The sequence below is a fragment of the Stegostoma tigrinum genome, chromosome 30, assembly GCF_030684315.1.
Source record: "Stegostoma tigrinum isolate sSteTig4 chromosome 30, sSteTig4.hap1, whole genome shotgun sequence".
Taxonomy (NCBI): Eukaryota; Metazoa; Chordata; class Chondrichthyes; order Orectolobiformes; family Stegostomatidae; genus Stegostoma; species Stegostoma tigrinum.
The window spans coordinates 32339345-32359773 of NC_081383.1; the positions used below are offsets into that span (position 1 = coordinate 32339345).

Genomic DNA, 20429 nt, shown 5'->3' on the forward strand with positions numbered 1-20429 from the left:
GCACTTAGACACCAGTCTTTTTCCTATGGTAGGGGAGTACAAAGCTAGAGGGCATAGGTTTAAGGTGAGAGGGAAAAGATTTAGAGCCTGAGGAGCAACGTTTTCATGTACAGGGCGATGCACGTAGGAATGAACTGCCAGAGGAAATGGTGGAGCTGGGTGCTATCTCAACATTTAAAAGGCATCTGGTTAGGTATATGTAAAGGAAGGGTTTAAGAGGGATGTGGACCAAATGCTGGTAAAGAGGACTAGGTCAAATTGGGAAGTCTGGTCCTCTTGGATGATTTGGACCAAAGGGTCTGTTTCAGTGCTGTGTGACTCTGACTCTCTAACTTCAACCTACCAAACTGAGCCACAGTTGAGAAACACAGAATGCCAAAATCCTTGGCTAACTCAAAGGTAAAGTCAATGGGAGCAAAATAAATTACCAAGAACAGGAAAAAATTATTTTAAATGCACACAGTAATTATCAGATATCAATTAATTTTAATTTGACACTCTCATTTCTTGACTGAAGTGTGCCTAACACACAGTTTCACTAAACAAAAATAATTGTTTAAAAATTGTAGCCATTTTTGTTTGTCAAAAAATTTTGTGCTACTGTGTGTCTGTGGAATTTTTTTATAACGTTGGAGAGGTGCCTCTGAAGAAAAACGTTTGAGCATCTCTGTGCTGATCCATACTTGACAGATTAAGTTGGAAAACCACACTCCTGTCTGGATTAAAATCTGTTTACTACAGTTTTGACTATTCACTTACATGTTAGCAACTTTATTGTGACAATGCAGTGTGGAGCTGGAAGAACACAGTAGGCCAGGCAGCATCAGAGGAGCAGGAAAATTGACGATTTAGGTCAGGACCCTTCTTCAGAAACGGGGAGGGGGAGGGGAGCTCGTAAATATATAGATAGGGGTGGGGCTGGGGGAGGTAGGTGGGATGATGATAGGCAGGGAGTGGTGGGGTTTGGTCATTGGGATAGGTGGGGCAGATAGGTGGGAGAGAAGATGGACAGGTTGCATCAGGTCAAGGAGGCAGGGATGTGGGGAGGGGGTGTGGTGCTGTGCAGGTGGGGAGATTTTAAAACTAGTGAATTCCATGTTTAGGCCATCAGGCTGTAGGCTCCCAAGGCCTCATCCTAGTCAGAACCCTTCCTGTCATCCCTGTGAGATCTTTCATGTACACCCATACTCTCTGCACCACTGCATGCTGCTCTCGAAGCAGCTGTGGTGGGGTGCAAACTGTCTCACAGCTTCTGAAATGTGCTTTTGCGAACGAAGCCTGGAGAGAGATGTGGTGTTTTTGTTAAGGTTTATCCTTACCAGGTCTGTGATGCAGGACTCTGTGTTCTGTTCCCGGGGAGACACACACTGAGACAAGCATCAACTGTGCCTGGAGGACCATCAACTCTGAGAAGGATGTTCTTTAATCTGCCCGAAACTTATTGATCTTCCAGAGCAAGGAGTAGACCTTGATCGAGTATTTACAGACTGGCAAATTCAAAAGTCCAGGACTATGTGCTAAGGGATGCGCTAAAGCTGGGGGCATCTGTCGCCAAGGCATAGTGGAGAAAGCCCACTGCCTCAGGTTTTTCTGTCAAAGTTAAGTGAAGGTCTGTTCGGTTATTGGATCCTCCTGGTACCTCAGATATATGTAAATAGTATTTCGCATTAGTTTAAAAAAATGCCTTGAGTTTTGATTATTCTGCATATGCAAAGACTGCGCATAAGTGAACTGGTTTAGTGGCTGTTTGTCTACAAAGACTTTTTTATGAATAATGTATATTTTTGAAATAAAGAATATAAACTTCAACTGTAGTTAATATTTCAGATTGAGCTTTCATCAAGTCACTAACCTGAAACATTACTCTCGTGTTAGTTTCTCTACAGATGCTGACTAAAATTGAGTAGCAGAAATTCTTGGATTTATTTCAAAGTTCCAACATCTGTGTATTTAGACTGTGTTTTTGGAAAAATAGCCTGACTATTTGTCACAGCTGGTGAAAAATGCAGGTTGAGTCTTTTATAATTCGTACATGGAATATGGATGTAGCTAGCTCGGCTACTGTTTATTGTCCACCCCTAATTGCCCTTGAGAAGGCAGTGGCGAGCTAGATGCCTTGTTGAACTGCTTCAGTCCGTGGGGAGCTCCACAGTGCTGTTGGAGAGGGAATTCCAGGATTTAGACAGTGAAATAACACGGAATCACAGACTTGTTACAGTGCAGGAGGAGTCTATTTGACTCATGGTGCTTCTTAAAATAAGATTCATTACTAGTGTGAATCATCTGCTATTTTCCCAATATCCTTGCATACTATTTTTTCCATCCAAATAATTATCCAATGCCCTAGTTCAACACAATGACCGTTCTATTCCAAGCATATGTCATCCTGATTTGGAACTGTCAGGTGATTGGTACATTCATGCATCTGCTACTGTTTTCCTTCCAACTGTTTGGCATTGTGGGTTTTGAATACCCCTTGGTGAATTGCTCCAATGCATTTTGCAGATTTAATACGCTGTTGTCTTTGTGTTCATGGTGGGTGAGCAAATGTTGATAGTAATGGATCAAATGCCAGTCAAGCAGGCTGCATTAACTTGAATGGAATCGAGCTTCTTGAGTGTTGTTGGCACTGCACCCATCAGGCAAAAGGAGAGTATTCTTTCATAGTCTTGACTTGTGCCTTGTAGACGGGCAGTGGGGAGTCTGAAGGTAAATACTTGCCAAAGAATTTGAAACTTACTCATATAGCCATTTATATGGCTCGTGCAATTTTTGGTCATTGGGTAGCTCCCTGGTTGTTAATAGGGTGAGATTCAGCAGTAGAAATGCTATTTAAGTTGTGCGAGGTTGTCATTGCCCGACACTTGTGTAGTAAGAATATTTCTTGCCACAAGGCTGCATGTTGTCCAGGACTACTTGCGTATGGACAGAGATTGCATGAGTGTCTGAGGAGTCATGAAAAATACTGAACATTGTGCAACTGTCAGTGAACATACGCACCTCTGACCTTACAAGTGACAAAAATACTGCAAAAAGGAAAACTCGGAGTTGGATGAGAATCAGATTGTTCTATCCAACAATATTTTGCATCCTCTCATTATTGTTTTTCCATGGAAGTTGAGGCCATTTAGCAGATTCACACAATTGTCTGTCCAGCTGTTTTCCTGTGTAAGTTGAGGCAGAAATTCAATTTATTCAAAATGTTCAAAGCTTAGCTTGTTTTTGAATGGTTTTGTTGTGTTTAATTTTGAAATGAGCTTGGATTCCACATTTTGGAGTCAAAATTTAGTATTCTAACACTCAGTCAAGAAAACTGCTGAGCATTTGATGAACATGCAAAGGCAGTACCCTTTTAAGTTCTTGTTGTTGAAGCTGAATTATTCTTTGCTCTGTCATGCTTCTTCTTACTTTATTTCTAGGATTTACAATTTTTATCTGTTTTTTGTCCTGAGCCAGTGATTGACCTCCGGTAAATGTTGCATTTTTTATCTTATTCCCTTTATCAATTACAAATCTTGATTATATATTGAGTAAATCCTTCAGTAATCTTGGCTGAAATATTCCGATGGCAATGGTATTTTAGTTCTCGGAATTTAACCTTCTTTGATGTAAATGTGACCCAGGGGTGGTACGGTGGCTCAGTGGTGAGCACTGCAGCCTCTCAGTGCCAGGGACCTGGATTCACTTCCAGCCTCGGGCATCTGTCTGTATGGAGTTTGCATAAACTCCCCGTGTCTGCATGGGTTTCCTCTGGGTGTTCCAGTTTCTCCTCTTAATCCAAAGCTGTCCAGGTTAGGTGGAATGGCCACGTTGAATTGCCTATCATGTCCAGGGATGTGTAGGTTATGTAGATTATACGTGGGATATGCAAGGTTACAGTTGATAGGGTATGGTGGTGTGCTTGGGTGGGAAGCTGTGTGGAGAGACAGTAAGGACTTGGTAGGCCAAATGGTCTGTTTCCACACTGTAAGGATTCTATGATGGATGAGCCTCGGCTTCACCAACCTTGATGAAAGCACAATGAACTTCCTTTATCAGGAACGAAGTCAGAAGTTGCTGGAAAAACTCAGCAGGTCTGGCAGCGTCTATGAATAAAAAAAAATCAGTTACTGTTTCGGATCCAAGGACCCTTCCTCAGTTCTGAGGAAACCTGAAACGTCAACTCTATATTTTTTTCTTTACAGATGCTGCCAGACCTGTTGAGCTTTTCCAGCAACTTCTAGTTTTGTTCCTGATTTACAGCATCTGTTTTTTCAGCTCTCCTTTCATAAGGAATTTCATAAGGAACTTCATAATACTGTGCTTGAAACCTTTGTAATTCTCTAATTCTTTTTACTGTCCTTTTGATTTTGTAAACTTTAAGATTATTTATTCATCCTGAATCGTTCAGGAATGCAAGCTATGATGCAGGAACCGTGAAACCCTGGCGGATTTGCTTTTCAAGCTCAGAAAACACATTTAGTTGCATTAGTATTTATTGTCAGTTTGAATTTTGTGAGCCTAGAGATATGGAAAGAACTGTCTGTCGCTCTAAAGCAAAATTAATATTAAATTTCAAAGTCAGAGCATTAACATCTTTCAGCCTTGGCCAATTTCCCCAAAATAAGGACAAAAAAAATTACTTACTATGCCTTTCAGTATATCAAGATATTCCAAAATGCTTTATCCTCAATTGCTATTTTTGTGTGTATATTCACTTTTCTTTGGAAGCAATTATAGTCATCAATTTTTTTGCAGACAGCAAAATTCTGCAACAAGATAAATAACTCATTAATGTTATAATACTGTTCGAGGGATAATTTTTGTCTAGGATTCACTTGATTTAAGTGCTGTTTCAGTACGTTTTATTTCTGCTTGAGGTGTCCACAATTTAATGCCTTGGTGTAATTCCACATCTAAATGATGGTACATCATTCAATAGAGGGCTCCCTCAACATTGCTCTGAATTATTGAAAATGATTTTGTGTGCAAGCTCTGTGGTTGGGTTTAAAATTGCATTCTTCAGATTCAGAACTGAAAATCTTCATAGGTAAATTGTAATGGCACAAATTATGGATGTTAGTGGTTAGCATGCAAACATGAAGCTAAACTATTTTTGACTGTCTCTTAACACTGCACACTGCAAACAGATTATTGAAATAGTTCACAGAAGGATAGCCTCTTCAAAGAGGCATCTGACATCAGTGGCACCCATTCCCTTGCGACCATCATCAGAATCTTAAAAGAGAAAATTGGAGAACTTTATTTTAAGCGTTAAAAACCTAGATTTTTAATCATTTCTATGAAAAACAAATGTGACCCACTAAAAATGGATTAATATTCAGTGTTTATGTCAAGTTTGAGAGCCATTTCCCTCAGTGTAAAATTAAGTGTTGCAATCCTTCCTCCTCATGCAAGAGCCCAGAAGTTTAGTAGTTAGAAACAACTTGATTCCCCTCTACTGTTTCTTTGCTCTATTTATTAAATTGTGAACACTGGTATTTCATTTTTGCACTGTAGATTGCTGCCTGGAGAGCAAGGGAATTACTTGGCTATTTAAAAATTTGCTTCAAAACCAGTAAGACAGTAGCAAAAGAATATTGAGTGTTAAAGTATTTTAGACAGTGAGCATTGGTTCCCGGACCCCATGTTTGAGTGTAACCCAGACAATTTGGGCAACAGCCACTTCTAAGTTCTGGTTTCCAAATTCCTAAATTAAGTGAATATTGATGATCTCTCATTTCATTTGGGTGTAAACCCTCAGGATAGAATTAACTACTTAGTATAAAATGTCATTAAATTTCCCTTTACTGAAAGAAGCCATAACCTGGCTGATGAGGATAGAAGGCAAAGTTCCCAAATGCAGTTACAAATTGCTATAATGGAATTGGGATTAAGAGCCGTTGTTAGAGCATGTCACAGGCTCAGCACAATAGCTGATGCTAAAACTGTGCACCTGAAGTTGAAATGCTGAATTATCTCATAACAATATTTGCCTTTACTGAAAATATGAAGGATGTCTTGATTGCAATTTTAGTGCCAATTTAAGTACAGAAAAATAATAGATTTTCATAATTTAATGGAATTATCAAAGTGGATAAGGTTAAAATATCTGAATCCTTTTTTGAATTAGTGACTTCATGACCGTTTTGATGTTTATACCTTCATTCTACACTGTTTGATGTACAGCAGAGAAACAGACTATTTGGTCCAACAGAGTCCACCAGTGATTAGAGATAATGGGAACTGCAGATGCTGGAGAATCCAAGATAACGAAGTGTGGGGCTGGATGAACACAGCAGGCCAAGCAACATCTTAAGAACATAAAAGCTGATGGTTCAGGCCTAGACCCTTCATCAGAAAAGGGGGATGGGGAGAGGATTCTGAAATAAATAGGGAGAGAGGGGGAGGCAGACCAAAGATGGATAGAGGAGAAGATAGGTGGAGAGGAGAGTATGGGTGGGGAGTAAGGGAGGAGATAGGTCGGTTCGGGGAGGACGGACAGGTCAAGGGGGCGGGATGAGGTTAGTAGGTAGGAAATGGAGGCGCGGCTTGAGGTGGGAGGAGGGGATAGGTGAGAGGAAGAACAGGTTAGGTAGGCAGGGACGAGCTGGGCTGGTTTTGGGATGCAGCGGGGGGAGGGGAGATTTTGAAGCTGGTGAAATTCACATTGATACCATTGGGCTGCAGGGTTCCCAAGCGGAATGTGAGTTGCTGTTCCTACAACCTACAGGTGGCATCATTATGGCATTGCAGGAGGCCCAGAATGGACATGTCGTATAAGGAATGGGAGAGTGAGTTGAAATGGTTCGTGACTGGGAGGTGCAGTTGTTTACTGCGAACAGAGCCTAGGTGTTCTGCAAAGCGGTCCCCAAGCCTCCGCTTGGTTTCCCCAATGTAGAGGAAGCCACACCGTGTACAGCGGATGCAGTATACCACATTGGCGGATGTGCAGGTGAACATCTCCTTGATGTGGAAAGCCATCTTGGGATGGGGATGAGGGAGGTGGTGTGGGTGCAGGTGTAGCACCTACTGCGGTTGTAGGGAAAAGTGCTGGGTGTGGTGGGGTTGGAGGGGAGTGTGGAGCGCACAAGAGAGTCGCGGAGAGAGTGGTCTCTCTGGAAGGCAGACAAGGTTGGATTAAGCTCCATATTAGCCGCCTTCCACCACTCTTCACGTGATCTTATTAACTTGCAATTTTTTTTTCTCCATCTGTTCCCCTACCTTTTCCTTTTTAAGGCATCTGTGTATTGGCCTCAGTGCTATTAAGTGCCAAAATATCAAGTTAGACAGTCTTCTTTCTCTGGTTTCGTTCTCCCACTGCAAAGCTTCTTCAATATGTGACATGTTTCTAGTGTCAACTTGGCTCACTAATAATAGTCTTGTCTATGAGTCAGTCAGTCACAAGGTTTGGCATGTGATCTTGGTTTATACATGAGTGCAGAACTAAGGAAATCCCATATTGGTGCAATAAAGGTTATCTTTTGAAATGTTAAACAGAGATTCTAGAATATTGAAAAGATCCAATGGTGTAATTCAAAGAAAAGTATTGGTGTTCTCTTTTAATGTATTGGTTGAGATGTATCTTTCATATAATACCACTGAAAGAAATTGCTGTTAATCTCATTCCTGCTTGTGTGCAAATTGACTATTGGAATGTATGGATTTACTCTGATAGTTTAATTTGAGAGTTTTGTTTTTTTTCTTAATGGTCAATATTTTAACAACATTGCAATCTGTATCTTATAAAGTTTAGAAGTATCCCACTTGGAGGGCTGCTTGACCTGCTAAATGCTGAGTTGATACTTTCCCTGGACAGTTTAGAACTGGGTGAGCCAAATCCCAGATTTGAGTTGGCCAGTCAAGACCGAGGTGAGAAATTTCTTCCTTCAAAATTGTTGTAAATCTTTTAAGTTTTTTTACCTGAGGTGGCTGTGGATGTCCAGTTGATGTATGTTCAAAGCTGAACCAATACAGTTTTCTGAATGTTGAAAAAAGAAAAAAAACAGAGATAAAACAGAAAATGTATGAAATAGGAGCGAGATGCTGCATGGTCTTTGCTTTATTTTCTGTTCATAACGTTTTATTCAGTTGTCTTCAGTTCATAGATCATGTATTCAAACAGTGAGATATAAACATTTCCAGTTAAGATATTCACAAGACTTCTGTCTCAGCTGGCACATAACAGAATAGTAAGGGAATGTCAGAAAAGTCTCCTGCTACTTGCGCTTGGCCTCCGCTAGCTGTCTGCTAGTTTGGTCCTATATCAAAAATGTACGTTTGGTGTGACATTTCTAATTAATGTACTCAGAATATTGTGCAACAGTGGAGATCGAAGTGATTTGAAAATTTTTAAACAATTCTTTCCCTTTTTAAATATTAGCATTGTATCCAAAGTTTTTTGACTTCGATGTCATTGGTATTACAGCTGAAATGGTCAGTTCCACAGTTGCCTTTTTACAGAAAATCTAGATTATTTGTTTGTAGGCTGAACATTTAACACTTGCTATCCTTTTACTAATCACACAAACAGCCTGAGCTGGCATGTTTTACTTCTCCACTATTTTCACAGATTTGACTCTTCTGGGCATATAGTTCCATAGATACCAGCAGCTTTTCTGTTGTCTTTCGAAGTGGTCACTATTCTTATGTATAAGTCCTCGGTAGTAAATGCCAGCAGGTTTTTCTTGTGAACTCACGCACAAAGAATTGCAAGATTTGTGAGGAATTGAGGATGTATTCAGTTGTTATCTCTGCCTGGGAGGAACTCATTGATAAATCTGCAATTGACAATAGTGATTTTGAACACTTATCAATGAACAGATATACCTCGTATGACTTCCAGTATGCTAATGGAAAGGATATCCTTGAGGTCATGGCAAGCATATCTGCTTAAATCTGATAACTGGCCAAACATTAATCCACTGTTGCCAAGCATTGTAGGGATTTTTTGTTTAACCTTGTTTGCATATATGACCTTGTGCTTATTTAACAAGAAATAAAAATATTATGAACTAAAACTGTGCAGCATGTGTTAATGCTGGTAGATACCTGGATGCTAGTAGAGCGGTGTAACAGGACATCTGAGAAGAGGGAGTTTAATGTTCATGGATAGTGTAAGACATAATTGAATCAGTGAGGAAAAAATGAGCAATATATGTGGTTTAAATTTGCTAGATTTGTCAAACTTACATTAACACCAGAGATGCAAAAATGAAAATAATATCCATGTAGCCCCAAAATAATTTATCAAGTAAAGATGCTTTTCAAAGAATGTTGTCGAAAAAATTCCCTGCTCTCTCTCTCTCACTGCAGCAAGGACGCACCTGATTGTTGATTTTTCTGCCTCCATGCCCCCACCTACCCAGATGATTTAAGTAAGGGTACTGAAGTGATATACAATATAGTAGCTGCTGTTGCGACTGAGTGTACTCTGCTTTCAACTTTTGTCCGAACTTAGGCATACAGTTAGCCCCTTAAAATAACTGAGGCGTCTTGAATCGGATCAGCTTCAAACTAAATTTGGATCTGTGAACAGAAGGTGCATTTAATGCTGTGATTGTAAGTCAGTTTCAATTTAACTCTTGTACTGTGTCCTACATTGAGGAAAACTGTTAGAGTATAAGGAAGTGAACTCTGCATATTTGCAATGTTTGTGCTTGAATGTGCTTGCTTCTGGACCATGAAACGGAAACTTGTTTGAAGCACTTTCTTCCACGAATGTGAAATGAGGGAAGAACCTACAGCCACTTTTTGGTTAAAAAGATTGCTTATGTTTCTTAGAATTCTTAACTCTTGAATGCGTGTTTCTTCTTGAGGAAAAGGGAATAGGAAAAGCTTGAACTTTTACCAAACATCTGAGTGATACATTATAATCTTTCCGAGTAAATGCATTACAGATAATACTACATAGCAGAAATTAGTCCGAGCCTACGGTGATAGCTTAATTTTTAGCAAAGATTTGTAGCTCGGGTTGTGGGTGAGGTTGTTGACTTGCTTGCCAAGCTGACTTGTTTTCGTTCAGATGTTTAGTCACCATGCTAGGTAACATCATAAATGAGACTTCTGATGAAACAGTGTTTTTTCTACTCTGCTTGGAATTTATACTGTCCGGTCTGGTATGGTGAGTTGTCATTTCCAGTTTTGTTCTGTACGGGTTTGAATATGGGGTCCAATTTTATGTGTTTGTTGATTGCATGGAGTTGAGAACCATGCCTCTAAGAATTCCTGTGCATGCCTTGTGTTTGGCTTGGGACTCGTTGTCCCAGTTTAAAAAGCGGTGGCCTTCATTGTCCGAGTGTACTGATGTCAAGGAAAGTCCATTGTGTCGCTTTGCTGCTAGCTGATGTTTGTGTATTCTGACAGCTAGTTTCCTGCCTGTCTGCCTGATGTAATGCTTGTGGTAGTCGTTGCATGGTATTTTGTAGACTGCGTTGGCTCTGCATATTGTGGGAATGGGGTCTTTAAACCTTGCAAGTGTTTGTTGCAGTGTGTCTGTGGGCTTGTGTGCTACCATGATTCCTAGTGGTTGTAGGAGCCTTGTTGTCAGTTCTGATATGTTCTTGATTTAGGGCAGTGTGGCCAGTGTGTCAAGGCATACTGTGCCGCCTTGTTTTCTATTTAGTAGGTATCTGCGGATTAAGTTGCAGGGGCATCCGCTCGAGCAAAGATTTTGTATCGGCGCTCTTCCTCTTTCCTGTGTAGTTCTGGCATGTTGCAGTGAATCGTGCCCGTTTTAAATAGTATCCTGATCCAGCTTTGTGGGTGGATGTTGGGGTGGTTGCTGTGGAGTTGAGGACTTGGCTATTGTGGGTTGCTTTTCTGTATGCTGAGGTTTGGAACTTGTCACTGCAGCATGCCAGAATTTCGCTCTGAATGGATATCCCTACAAAATAGACAACAACAAGAGGACACCGGTACTTTTTAACCGGGACAATGTAGTCATAGTAGCCCAAGTCTTACACAGACACACAGAGGAATTCCTAGAGGCATGGTTCTCAAATCATAATGCAATCAACAAACATATCGAATTGGACCCCATATACAAACCCATACAGAACAAAACTGGAAATGACACAGCTCACCATAACAGACAGGACATAATAAATTCTAAGCGGAGTAGAAAAACAGTTTCATTAGAAGTCTGTGATGAAGTGTCTGAACAAAAACAAGCCTGCTCAGTGAGCAAGTCAACAACCTCACTACATTGATAGCATATAAAAATGGACATGTAGCTCTGAGTTTCAGACTATCCATTATTATCAAATATGTAGCTGAACCACTCCCCTCATTGCTTGCAATTAAAAATGGGAGCTGCTGAGTTGATTACATTTTAAGCTGACCAATATTTCTTGATTGCTAGATCATTAAACTTTCTTTCCTTTTCTAAGAAATGATCTGCTAATCTCGTTACAGTCTGTGACTACCAATTGAGGTGTGAATTGATTTTCCTCTATTTTAACCTTGATTGGTCATAAAAAGAACTTACTACTTTTTAGCACGCAACGATATTAACCTTCAATTAAAGTGTAGTTCTTGTCAAAATTAGGGAGGCAGTTGCAAGGCTTTCTTGAGTAAAAGAAAGGGGAACTTTATTCTCTAGTAACCACAATATCAAATAAACAGATGTGCACACAGAGCTTAAGGGAAGACTGACTCATACAAAAAGCTTCTAGAATAGGTTGTTGAAAATGTTCTGAGAGCCCTTGTGTTGTATACAGTATGGGTTACCTGCGAGCATAACTGTTTATTTAATATCTTGTATCATCAGTGACAGCAAGCTTCTTGTTACTTGACTCAATTAACTGGTTTCAATGTCTTCTCAGAAAATGGCAATTTCAGTTCAGATGATTTTGCTTATGGCTGTGTTTGCTGACACTGATGCATGTGCGCTATGCACCAATTTGAAATCTGTACACAGGCGATTTAGAAGATGGAGATTGAGATTGGGACTGGAGTAGAGGTGAGGGAAGAAGTAGTCAGGACCCAGGAAGAGAAAGTGGGAGGAGAGATTGGGATACGGGAGAGAATCATGTGGGGAATGGGACATCTGCGGGTTGGGGAAGGTGTGCAGAGCGGAGACAGGGGAATAGGGCCTCCTGGATCCTGGCACTCCTCCCCTATCCTTATTGGTGTGGCACAGTAGTTAGCACAGCACCAGGGACCTGGGTTCAGTTCCACTCTCGCGCGACTGTCTGTGTGGAGTTTGCACATTCTCCCCGTGTCTACGATGGGTTTCCTCCTCCAATTCAAAGATGTGCAGGCTAAGTGGATTGGCCATGCTAAGTTGCCTGTCATGTTGAGAAATGTGTAGAGTAAGTGGGTTATAGGGGAAATGGGTTTGGGTGGGTGCTCTGAGGGTCGGTGTGGACTTGTTGGGCCCAAGGGCCTGTTTCCACACCTGTAGGGGTTCTATGATCTTCTATTCCGGTGCTTCCCTCCGCATCCTGCACACCCTCTCCTCACCACTGAAGTTCAGTTTAAAGCCACAAGCTTCACTCTGCATGCGCCATGATGTATTAGTGCATTACATGGCACACAGAGTCTACATTTTGATATCACTCTGGAACCATGTTTTCCTGAACAAATACATGTGTGTAGTTGCCTGCAGGTGTTGGTATCAGCAAACACTGGCTTATAACATTTATTCCACATTGGTTTCCCAAACTTGTCTCAATCAATGATTAGATGACCGCTGCAGCCAGTTTTGTTCCATGTGTAAGATAATAAAATGTGAGGCTGGATGAACACAGCAGGCCAAGCAGCATCTCAGGAGCACAAAAGCTGACGTTTCGGGCCTAGACCCTTCATCAGAGAGCTCTCTGATGAAGGGTCTAGGCCCGAAACGTCAGCTTTTGTGCTCCTGAGATGCTGCTTGGCCTGCTGTGTTCATCCAGCCTCACATTTTATTATCTTGGAATCTCCAGCATCTGCAGTTCCCATTATCTTTGTTCCATGTGTTTTTCTTTTCAAAATTAACTAAATTTGTGAAGTTGTCTGGTATTAAAATCAAGTGATGAATGTTTTCCACTATTGTGAATTGCTCAGGATAGACATCATCTGCAAGCTATGATTTTGAGGCTTTAAGTAACGTTTGAACGGTTAGATAAGATTGCGTCTCTTACTGATTTGTAACTGGTGTTTTCTCCATGCAGTTGCCTGACCTGCATTTCTAAATGCTGACCGCTACCTGACTGGAGAGGTCATGGCTATAGTTGTTAATTTGGTGAAAGAAAGAGAAAGAAATGCTGTTCCTTTTCGAAATCCTGTTTCACCAATAAAACAAAAACTGGATGAACCTTAATACTAAAGAAATCTGTGTTTCTTCATATTTTTAAAGCTCCACTTCAAGGAGCAAAGTTGGATCGACATGAACAGTTGAGGCACTTTCTATAGTGAGAGGCAAAACGTTAATTTTTCCAGGTCGATTTATGATGCGGTCATAAATCTGTAAGACTGATAATGCTTTTTCTTTATTCTTAGGTGGTGTCTGACCAGCTGAATATTTCCAGCGTTTTCCGCTTTTATTGCTGATCTTTAGCTTTTACAGTTATTTCATATTGATGTCAAGGCTGAATCAAAGCTGTTTTTCATTATTTTCATTGTTCATCATTATAGGAGCAGTTCCCATCATCTGCCCATTGAACATATTAAATCCTCACCCGAAAGAGGAGATGAGAAACTTCTTGTGTTATTATTGATATTTGCTTGACAGGTTATGCAAGTTTGTTAGAACCATAGAATCACCACAGTGTGGAAACAGGTCATTCAACTCATCAAATCCACACCAATCCTCCAAAGAACATTCCAACCAGACTCACCACTCCTCCCTGTTTCTGTAACCCTGTATTTCCCATGGCTAATCCACCTAACCTGCACCATTTGCACACCCTGGGTAACTTGGCATGGCCAATCTACTTAATCTGCACATTTTTGGATTGTGAGAGAAAACCGGAGCACCCGGAGGAAATTTATGCAGATACTGGGAGAATGTGCACACTCCACATTGACAGTGCCTGAGGGTAGAATTGAATCTGGGTCTCTGACACTGTAAGGCAGCAGTGTTAACTACTGAGCTGCTGTGCTGCCCATTAGATAGGGCTTCTTCCATCTCTTTTATTTGTTCGTCATTTCCTCTATAACACTTCTATTAACTTAAGACATTTAGAGAAATCATTGATGCTTATGCAGGCAACTGTCTGCTTGCTCTCTCACCCTTATTTTTCCTGTGATCACACCAAATATTTCCTGTAAACTTGTCTGTTGTTTTGTGCATTAGCCTAGGCTGTTCTGATTTTTATATAGCTTAGTAACAATTTTTTGGAAATCTAAAATCCCAAGGTCATGAAACCATACTCAAAATTGAAAGAATATGAGAACTAATGATTCTATTGAATAGGTAATCACCTTAAAGGTATTACAGGTTCAAAGAACAGATCATTATTCCCTAAACCAAACTCATTTTCTTTCTAGACCCTGTTCATTTTGAAATATTCAAGTCAAATATTTTGCAGAAATTTAGCATGTCCTCTAGTAGGCTACTCAACATACTGTTTTAAAAACCATTCCAAGCATGCTTCAGAAACTTGTGTGTAATTTAGCATTCAGTTTACTCATTATGTATGGAGATTGAAATTACCATGCTAACTGTGTTGCCTATACTACACATTTTTTCTCATCTCCTCATTAATACTATGCCCTATATTGCCACTACTTCTGTTGGCCAACATATAACTCCAATGTCTGCACTTCATTGCTGTTTCTTCGTCCACCCAAACAGATTATACACATTGTCCTTCTGATTTGGGAACCTCCCTTATCTGAGTAACTCCACCAGTTTATCCTTTTATTTGTCCTTTCAAAGTGTTGTATATCTTTGAATATTCAGTTCCCAGTCCTGGTCACCATGCAGCCATGTTTCTGTCATAGTAATTAGATCACACTACTGTATTGAATTTGTGCCTTCAGACGTTCAAGTTTGCTGTACACATTTGGGTACATGTTCCCTTCACTTTGTCTTTTTAACATCATTCCCCTCTGAAGCTTACTCGATGCTTGGTTTTGTTTCTCCTGTCTTCTAGCCTTCCAAGCAGCTTTTTCACTCTTCCAATTTAAGTTGCCCTCACGTTCCCTCTCCCCTGACATGTCAGTTTAGATCTGACCCAAAAAATGCTTGCATATCTCCCTACATGGATGACAGCCCCAGTCCTGTGACGATGTCACACATCCAGCTTGTTCAGAACTAATTGCCTGAGAAATTTGATGCTTTTCCTTCTCCCCTAATGCTTCAACAGTGCCTTCAAATAATCAACTTTGCTATTCTTAAGACTACTGGCAATTGGAGATAAAATTACTGCTCTTGAGGACCTTTTGTTTTAAAATTCTTTCTTCATTCCCTAAAACCTGCCTTTAGATCTCATTCCTCTTCCTGCAGAAGTCTTCGATTAATGTGGACCATGATTTTGGGATGATTTCGCCTCCCAAAGAAGGATCTTGTTGTTTGACATCTTTGACCCTGGCTAGAAGGAGGTACACACACTCTGTTGTCATGTTTACTAACACAGAAATGCCGACAAGATTTCCCAACTACTGCTGTTCCATTATTCTTCCTCCTCCCCTTTATTGCTGAGTTGCCTGTAGTGCCTTGGACTTGGCTTTAACTTTGCTCCACTGAGGACCTGTCTTCAACAGCTTCCAAAGTGGAAAATCAATAAGCAAGCATGATAGACTCTGGGGCTGTTTGACTACATGTCTGATTTCTTAGGTTGCCTAGTAATTAACATTTCCTCTCTGCCTATAAATTTCTGATCTGTGAGTGGCCATCTTCTTCTGTGTGAAATCCATGTTGTCCTTTGCCATGTGGATGAAAAGTAGCGACTCCACCCATTACTCAGAGTGGTAAGGGCGTGGAATGCCCTTCCTGTCAATGTAGTTAACTCAGCCACATTAGGGCATTTAAACAGCCCTTGGATGATGATGATGGGATAGTGTCGGGGGGGGGGGGGGCTTAGATTAGTTCACGGGTTGGTGCAACATCACAGGCCGAAGGGCCTGTTCTGCGCTGTATTGTCCTATGTTCTATGTTGAAGTTCCAAAATGTGGAGGTCATGCTTGTGCATCCGGAGACACTTCCTGCAGATGTACTTGCTTCTGACGCATGTTATGTCCTTGACTTCTGACATACTGCAGAACATAGCTTCCAACTGGCATTTCTGACTTAACATTCTGTTCCTCCTCATAACTCATTGTTACCCAGAGAATATGTATGAATTTAGTATGAAAATTTAACTTGCTATTTCTTAGAAAATGAGAGAAACAAGTGTAGAAACTTAAAATACTCACCTTTCACTTTTCAGATTACAAATACTGACCAAGATGCATCACCAGCTAGTGCTTTCCTTGCATTCATGACATTATACTGCAGTTGGTTTCAATGCAGGCAGGTGCCTTGATCCATGCATTCCCTCTTGCAGTGGAGACTTTATTTCTTCCTGCAACCCTTAATCAAAGGACCTCTTTCCTCCTCTTCCCTGAATTTCCCCCTTTTGACCCAAATTCCCAGCTACTCCTGTCTGTTTCAGCTGGTGAATTTTCTTTCACTATAATTGTGTGTCTTGCCCTCAAATAAACACAGTCTGCATAAAAGTACAGTTTTCCTGTATGCCTTTGATTGCAGTGAGGTCAAAGAACTTTTTAAATGACAAAAATGGGCATTGAAGCAATTTTGGGATCTTCAAGATGAGCAATGTAGACGCTGGAGAACCTAAGCCTGAGTTTTCGTATCAAGCAGTTTTATATTACATAATATGTAATATAAAATTGCTTGATACAAACACTCAGGCTTAAGTTCTCCGGTAATTGTTGCAGATGTGTTGACGGGTTTTAATTACAGTTGAATCTGGGTGAGGGCAAGGTTTTTGTGACAGCGATAGTGTCCCTACTTCTGAACCAGGAGGTCCACGTTTAAGTCCCACCACCTCCAATGGTGTGTAATATCAGCTCTGAAGCATTTAGTTAGAATGCGCATACACTCGGGCCTGATCGCAATAATTAGTGAGACTATCAAATAGCAAAGTTTTTTTGTTTTCTGCAGGCACAGAATTGAAAACCAGAGAAGTTATTTTACATCTGCATTACTTTTTAATTAGACTACACTTAGAGTCCGGCGTTCAATCTGCTGCCGTATTAAAAGGATTATAGAGGCATTGGAGAGGACCAAAGAAGTTGTACTGTATAAGGATGATACCAAAAATGCATGGACATGTTCACGTATAATCAAGTAAGGACTGACAGCTCAATCTCTCTCGTTCTCAAAAAAAAAAGTGAGGGAGTGACCTGACAGAGTTCTTTAAATTTATTTTGAGTTTGAGTGGAGTGATGACACGGAAAATGTTTCCTTTTCAGAGGGAAACCATAACTTGGGACCATCAACACACAGTAGTAACCAAAAAATTGAAAATGAATTCAGAAGTGTCTTTATTTGAAGCTGGTGAAAATTCAGAAGTGGATACTAATGGCTAGTAAATTCTATGCATGCATTTAAAGAGATTGTTAATGATTGCTAAACTATAGTTAAATAAGAAAAGATGGGAGGAGTGGAGTATAAACACCTCCTCTGCAATGACCTGAGGTGCTGTAAGAGTATGCTTGATGCTCAATTACCTGAGTTGCGTATATGTCAGTCATTTGACTATCCTAGTGAAAAAATTGATTTAATTGCTCAGTCTCTTATTTCCATGATCAAGCCTTTCCAAACTTAGCAATTATTGCAATTTCAAAAAATATTATATCACTTGTAGCATACTTTACATTACATGAAGTTACATGATTTTCCAAAATGGACTAGTTGTGACCACATGGCCTGTTTCTGTACCATAGGATAGAATCTATCTAATACAACTGAACCTACTCGGAGAAACTTTACAAAGCCAAATTTCAATTTTCACTGATTCCCTTGTATTACCCTGAGCTGTCGAATATTAGTAAAGCCACAGGGAATTTCTTTGCCATTTTGCTGTTTGAGAGAGTAGGGTGTGTGTGTTTTAAATACTTTGGCTTAGCTCTCGGTTTTCTGTGGAAGCTGGGAAAAGTGGAAAAATTGGTGTTGTAATAGCTTCGGCAGTCTGCATTATTGTTAAATAGAAGCCAGAGCCAAGTAAGTGCCTGTGAAGTGCTGTGTTTAAATGCCATTTTTAATAAGGAAGTTGCCAAGTCTGATGTCATATACAAGTGGTATATGACATAAACAGTACAGCACCTCAGGTCACTTCAGAGGAGATATGCAAGTGCCAGTGTTGACTTGGTTGGATAAGGTCAAAAACCACCTGACTGTAGGTGAGAGCCCAACAGGCTTAATTGACCACACAGGCTTTTTGAGCGTTGCCCCTTCCTCAGGAGTAATGAGAGAGGAAGTATCAAGACACAGGATTTATAAATGTAAGATCAAAGGATTTTACAACTAATGTGAATGTATTTTATAATGCTAAATTGGCTTGCGGAGAAAGGAGTTGCTAGATTAATATGCAACTCTCCAAGTTTTTTGCGAATCAATGTCTTGATAATTAAAGGTTTTATTAATGAATACAAGAGGTGACATCCCAGGTCAGCCAATGCAGACATGGCAACTTCTGCAATTGCCATTGACATGGATACATCGTCACATGTTGGAGCATCATCCACCACATATACGGCAGATGTGTGACTTGGCCAACGTTGTCTATCACATATATGCTGCAGGCAAGGATGCTCCAGGATATGGCATATCGCCAAACCATGCGGATGCTACCACAACAGATGAATAAACACTGCACAACAATCACCAGACAGGGGTGCTCCTTCTGAGTGGGGGAACACTTCAGGGGTCAAGAGCATTCAGCCTCCGATCTACGGGCGAATGTCCTCCAAGGCGGACTTCGGGATACACAACAACAGACGCCAAGTAGAGGCTGATAGCCAAGTTCTGTACGCGAGAAGATGGACTCAACCGTGATTATGGGTTGGTGTCTCACTGCAGGTAACCCCACTATACTGTACACTCACTGTCAAACTCGTGGGCACGCACTCTCTCTCGAATGTGAGTTTGACAGTATGTATAGTGTACTGTCGGTCTCGCTCTCGGTCTCGCTCTCGGTCTCGCTCTCGGTCTCGCTCTCGGTCTCGCTCTCGGTCTCGCTCTCGGTCTCGCTCTCGGTCTCGCTCTCGGTCTCGCTCTCGGTCTCGCTCTCGCTCTCGGTCTCGCTCTCGCTCTCGCTCTCGCTCTCGCTCTCGCTCTCGCTCTCGCTCTCGCTCTCGGTCTCGCTCTCGCACGCGTGCTCTCTCTCTCCCTCTCCCTCTCGCTCTCTCTCGCGCACACGCGTGCTCTCTCTCTCTCGCGCTGTCTCTCTCTCTCGCGCACACGCGTGCTCTCTCTCTCTCGCGCTGTCTCTCTCTCTCGCGCACACGCGTGCTCTCTCTCTCTCGCGCTGTCTCTCTCTCTCGCGCACACGCGTGCTCTCTCTCTCGCGCTGTCTCTCTCTCGTGCACGTGCGCTCTCTCTCGTGCACGTGCGCTCTCTCTCGCGCACGTGCGCTCTCTCTCGCGCACGTGCGCTCTCTCTCGCGCACGTGCGCTCTCTCTCGCGCACGTGCGCTCTCTCTCGCGCACGTGCGCTCTCTCTCGCGCACGTGCGCTCTCACTCTCGCGCACGTGCGCTCTCACTCTCCCCCTCTCGCTCTCACTCTCCCCCTCTCGCTCTCACTCTCTCTCGCGCACGTGCACTCTCTCTCGCGCACGTGCGCTCTCTCTCTCGCGCACGTGCGCTCTCTCTCTCGCGCACGTGCGCTCTCTCTCTCGCGCACGTGCGCTCTCACTCTCGCGCACGTGCGCTCTCACTCTCCCCCTCTTGCTCTCACTCTCCCCCTCTCGCTCTCACTCTCCCCCTCTCGCTCTCTCGCGCACGTGCGCTCTCTCTCGCGCACGTGCGCTCTCTCTCGCGCACGTGCGCTCTCTCTCGCGCACGTGCGCGCTCGCTCTCGCGCACAGTGCGCGCTCGCTCTCGCGCACGTGCGCTCTCGCTCTCGCGCAACGCGCGCTCTCGCTCTCGCGCCACGCGCGCTCTCGCTCTCGCGCACGCGCGCTCTCGCTCTCGCGCACGCGCGCTCTCGCTCTCGCGCACGCGCGCTCTCGCTCTCGCGCACGCGCGCTCTCGCTCTCGCGCACGCGCGTTCTCTCTCTCTCCCTCTCGATCGCTCTCTCTCTCCCTCTCGATCGCTCTCTCTCTCCCTCTCGATCGTCTCTCTCTCTCCCTCTCGATCGCTCTCTCTCTCCCTCTCGATCGCGCGCTCTCTCCCTCTCGCGCGCTCTCTCCCTCTCGCGCGCGCGCTCTCTCCCTCTCGCGCGCGCGCTCTCTCCCTCTCGCGCGCGCGCTCTCTCCCTCTCGCGCGCGCGCTCTCTCCCTCTCGCGCGCGCGCTCT

At 42.4% G+C, this 20429-nt stretch overlaps 1 protein-coding gene across 4 annotated transcripts in view; it reads left to right on the forward strand.

The window, feature by feature from the left end:
- LOC125465816 (endophilin-A2-like) overlaps positions 1-20429 on the forward strand; it is a 140506-nt gene that overhangs the window by 45358 nt on the left and 74719 nt on the right. The window contains exon 1 of one of the 4 annotated variants that reach the window (XM_059638599.1): positions 9521-9540. The exons of 2 other annotated variants lie outside the window; for them this stretch is intronic. Coding sequence is in view for 1 of the 2 variants with exons in the window: in XM_048559702.2 (XP_048415659.1) it covers positions 17234-17257 (24 nt within the window). In the remaining variant the exon portion in view is untranslated. Of the gene's footprint in view, positions 1-9520; positions 9541-17115; positions 17258-20429 lie in introns of those variants that run through there. One more of the 4 variants, XM_048559702.2, reaches the window with a different exon arrangement.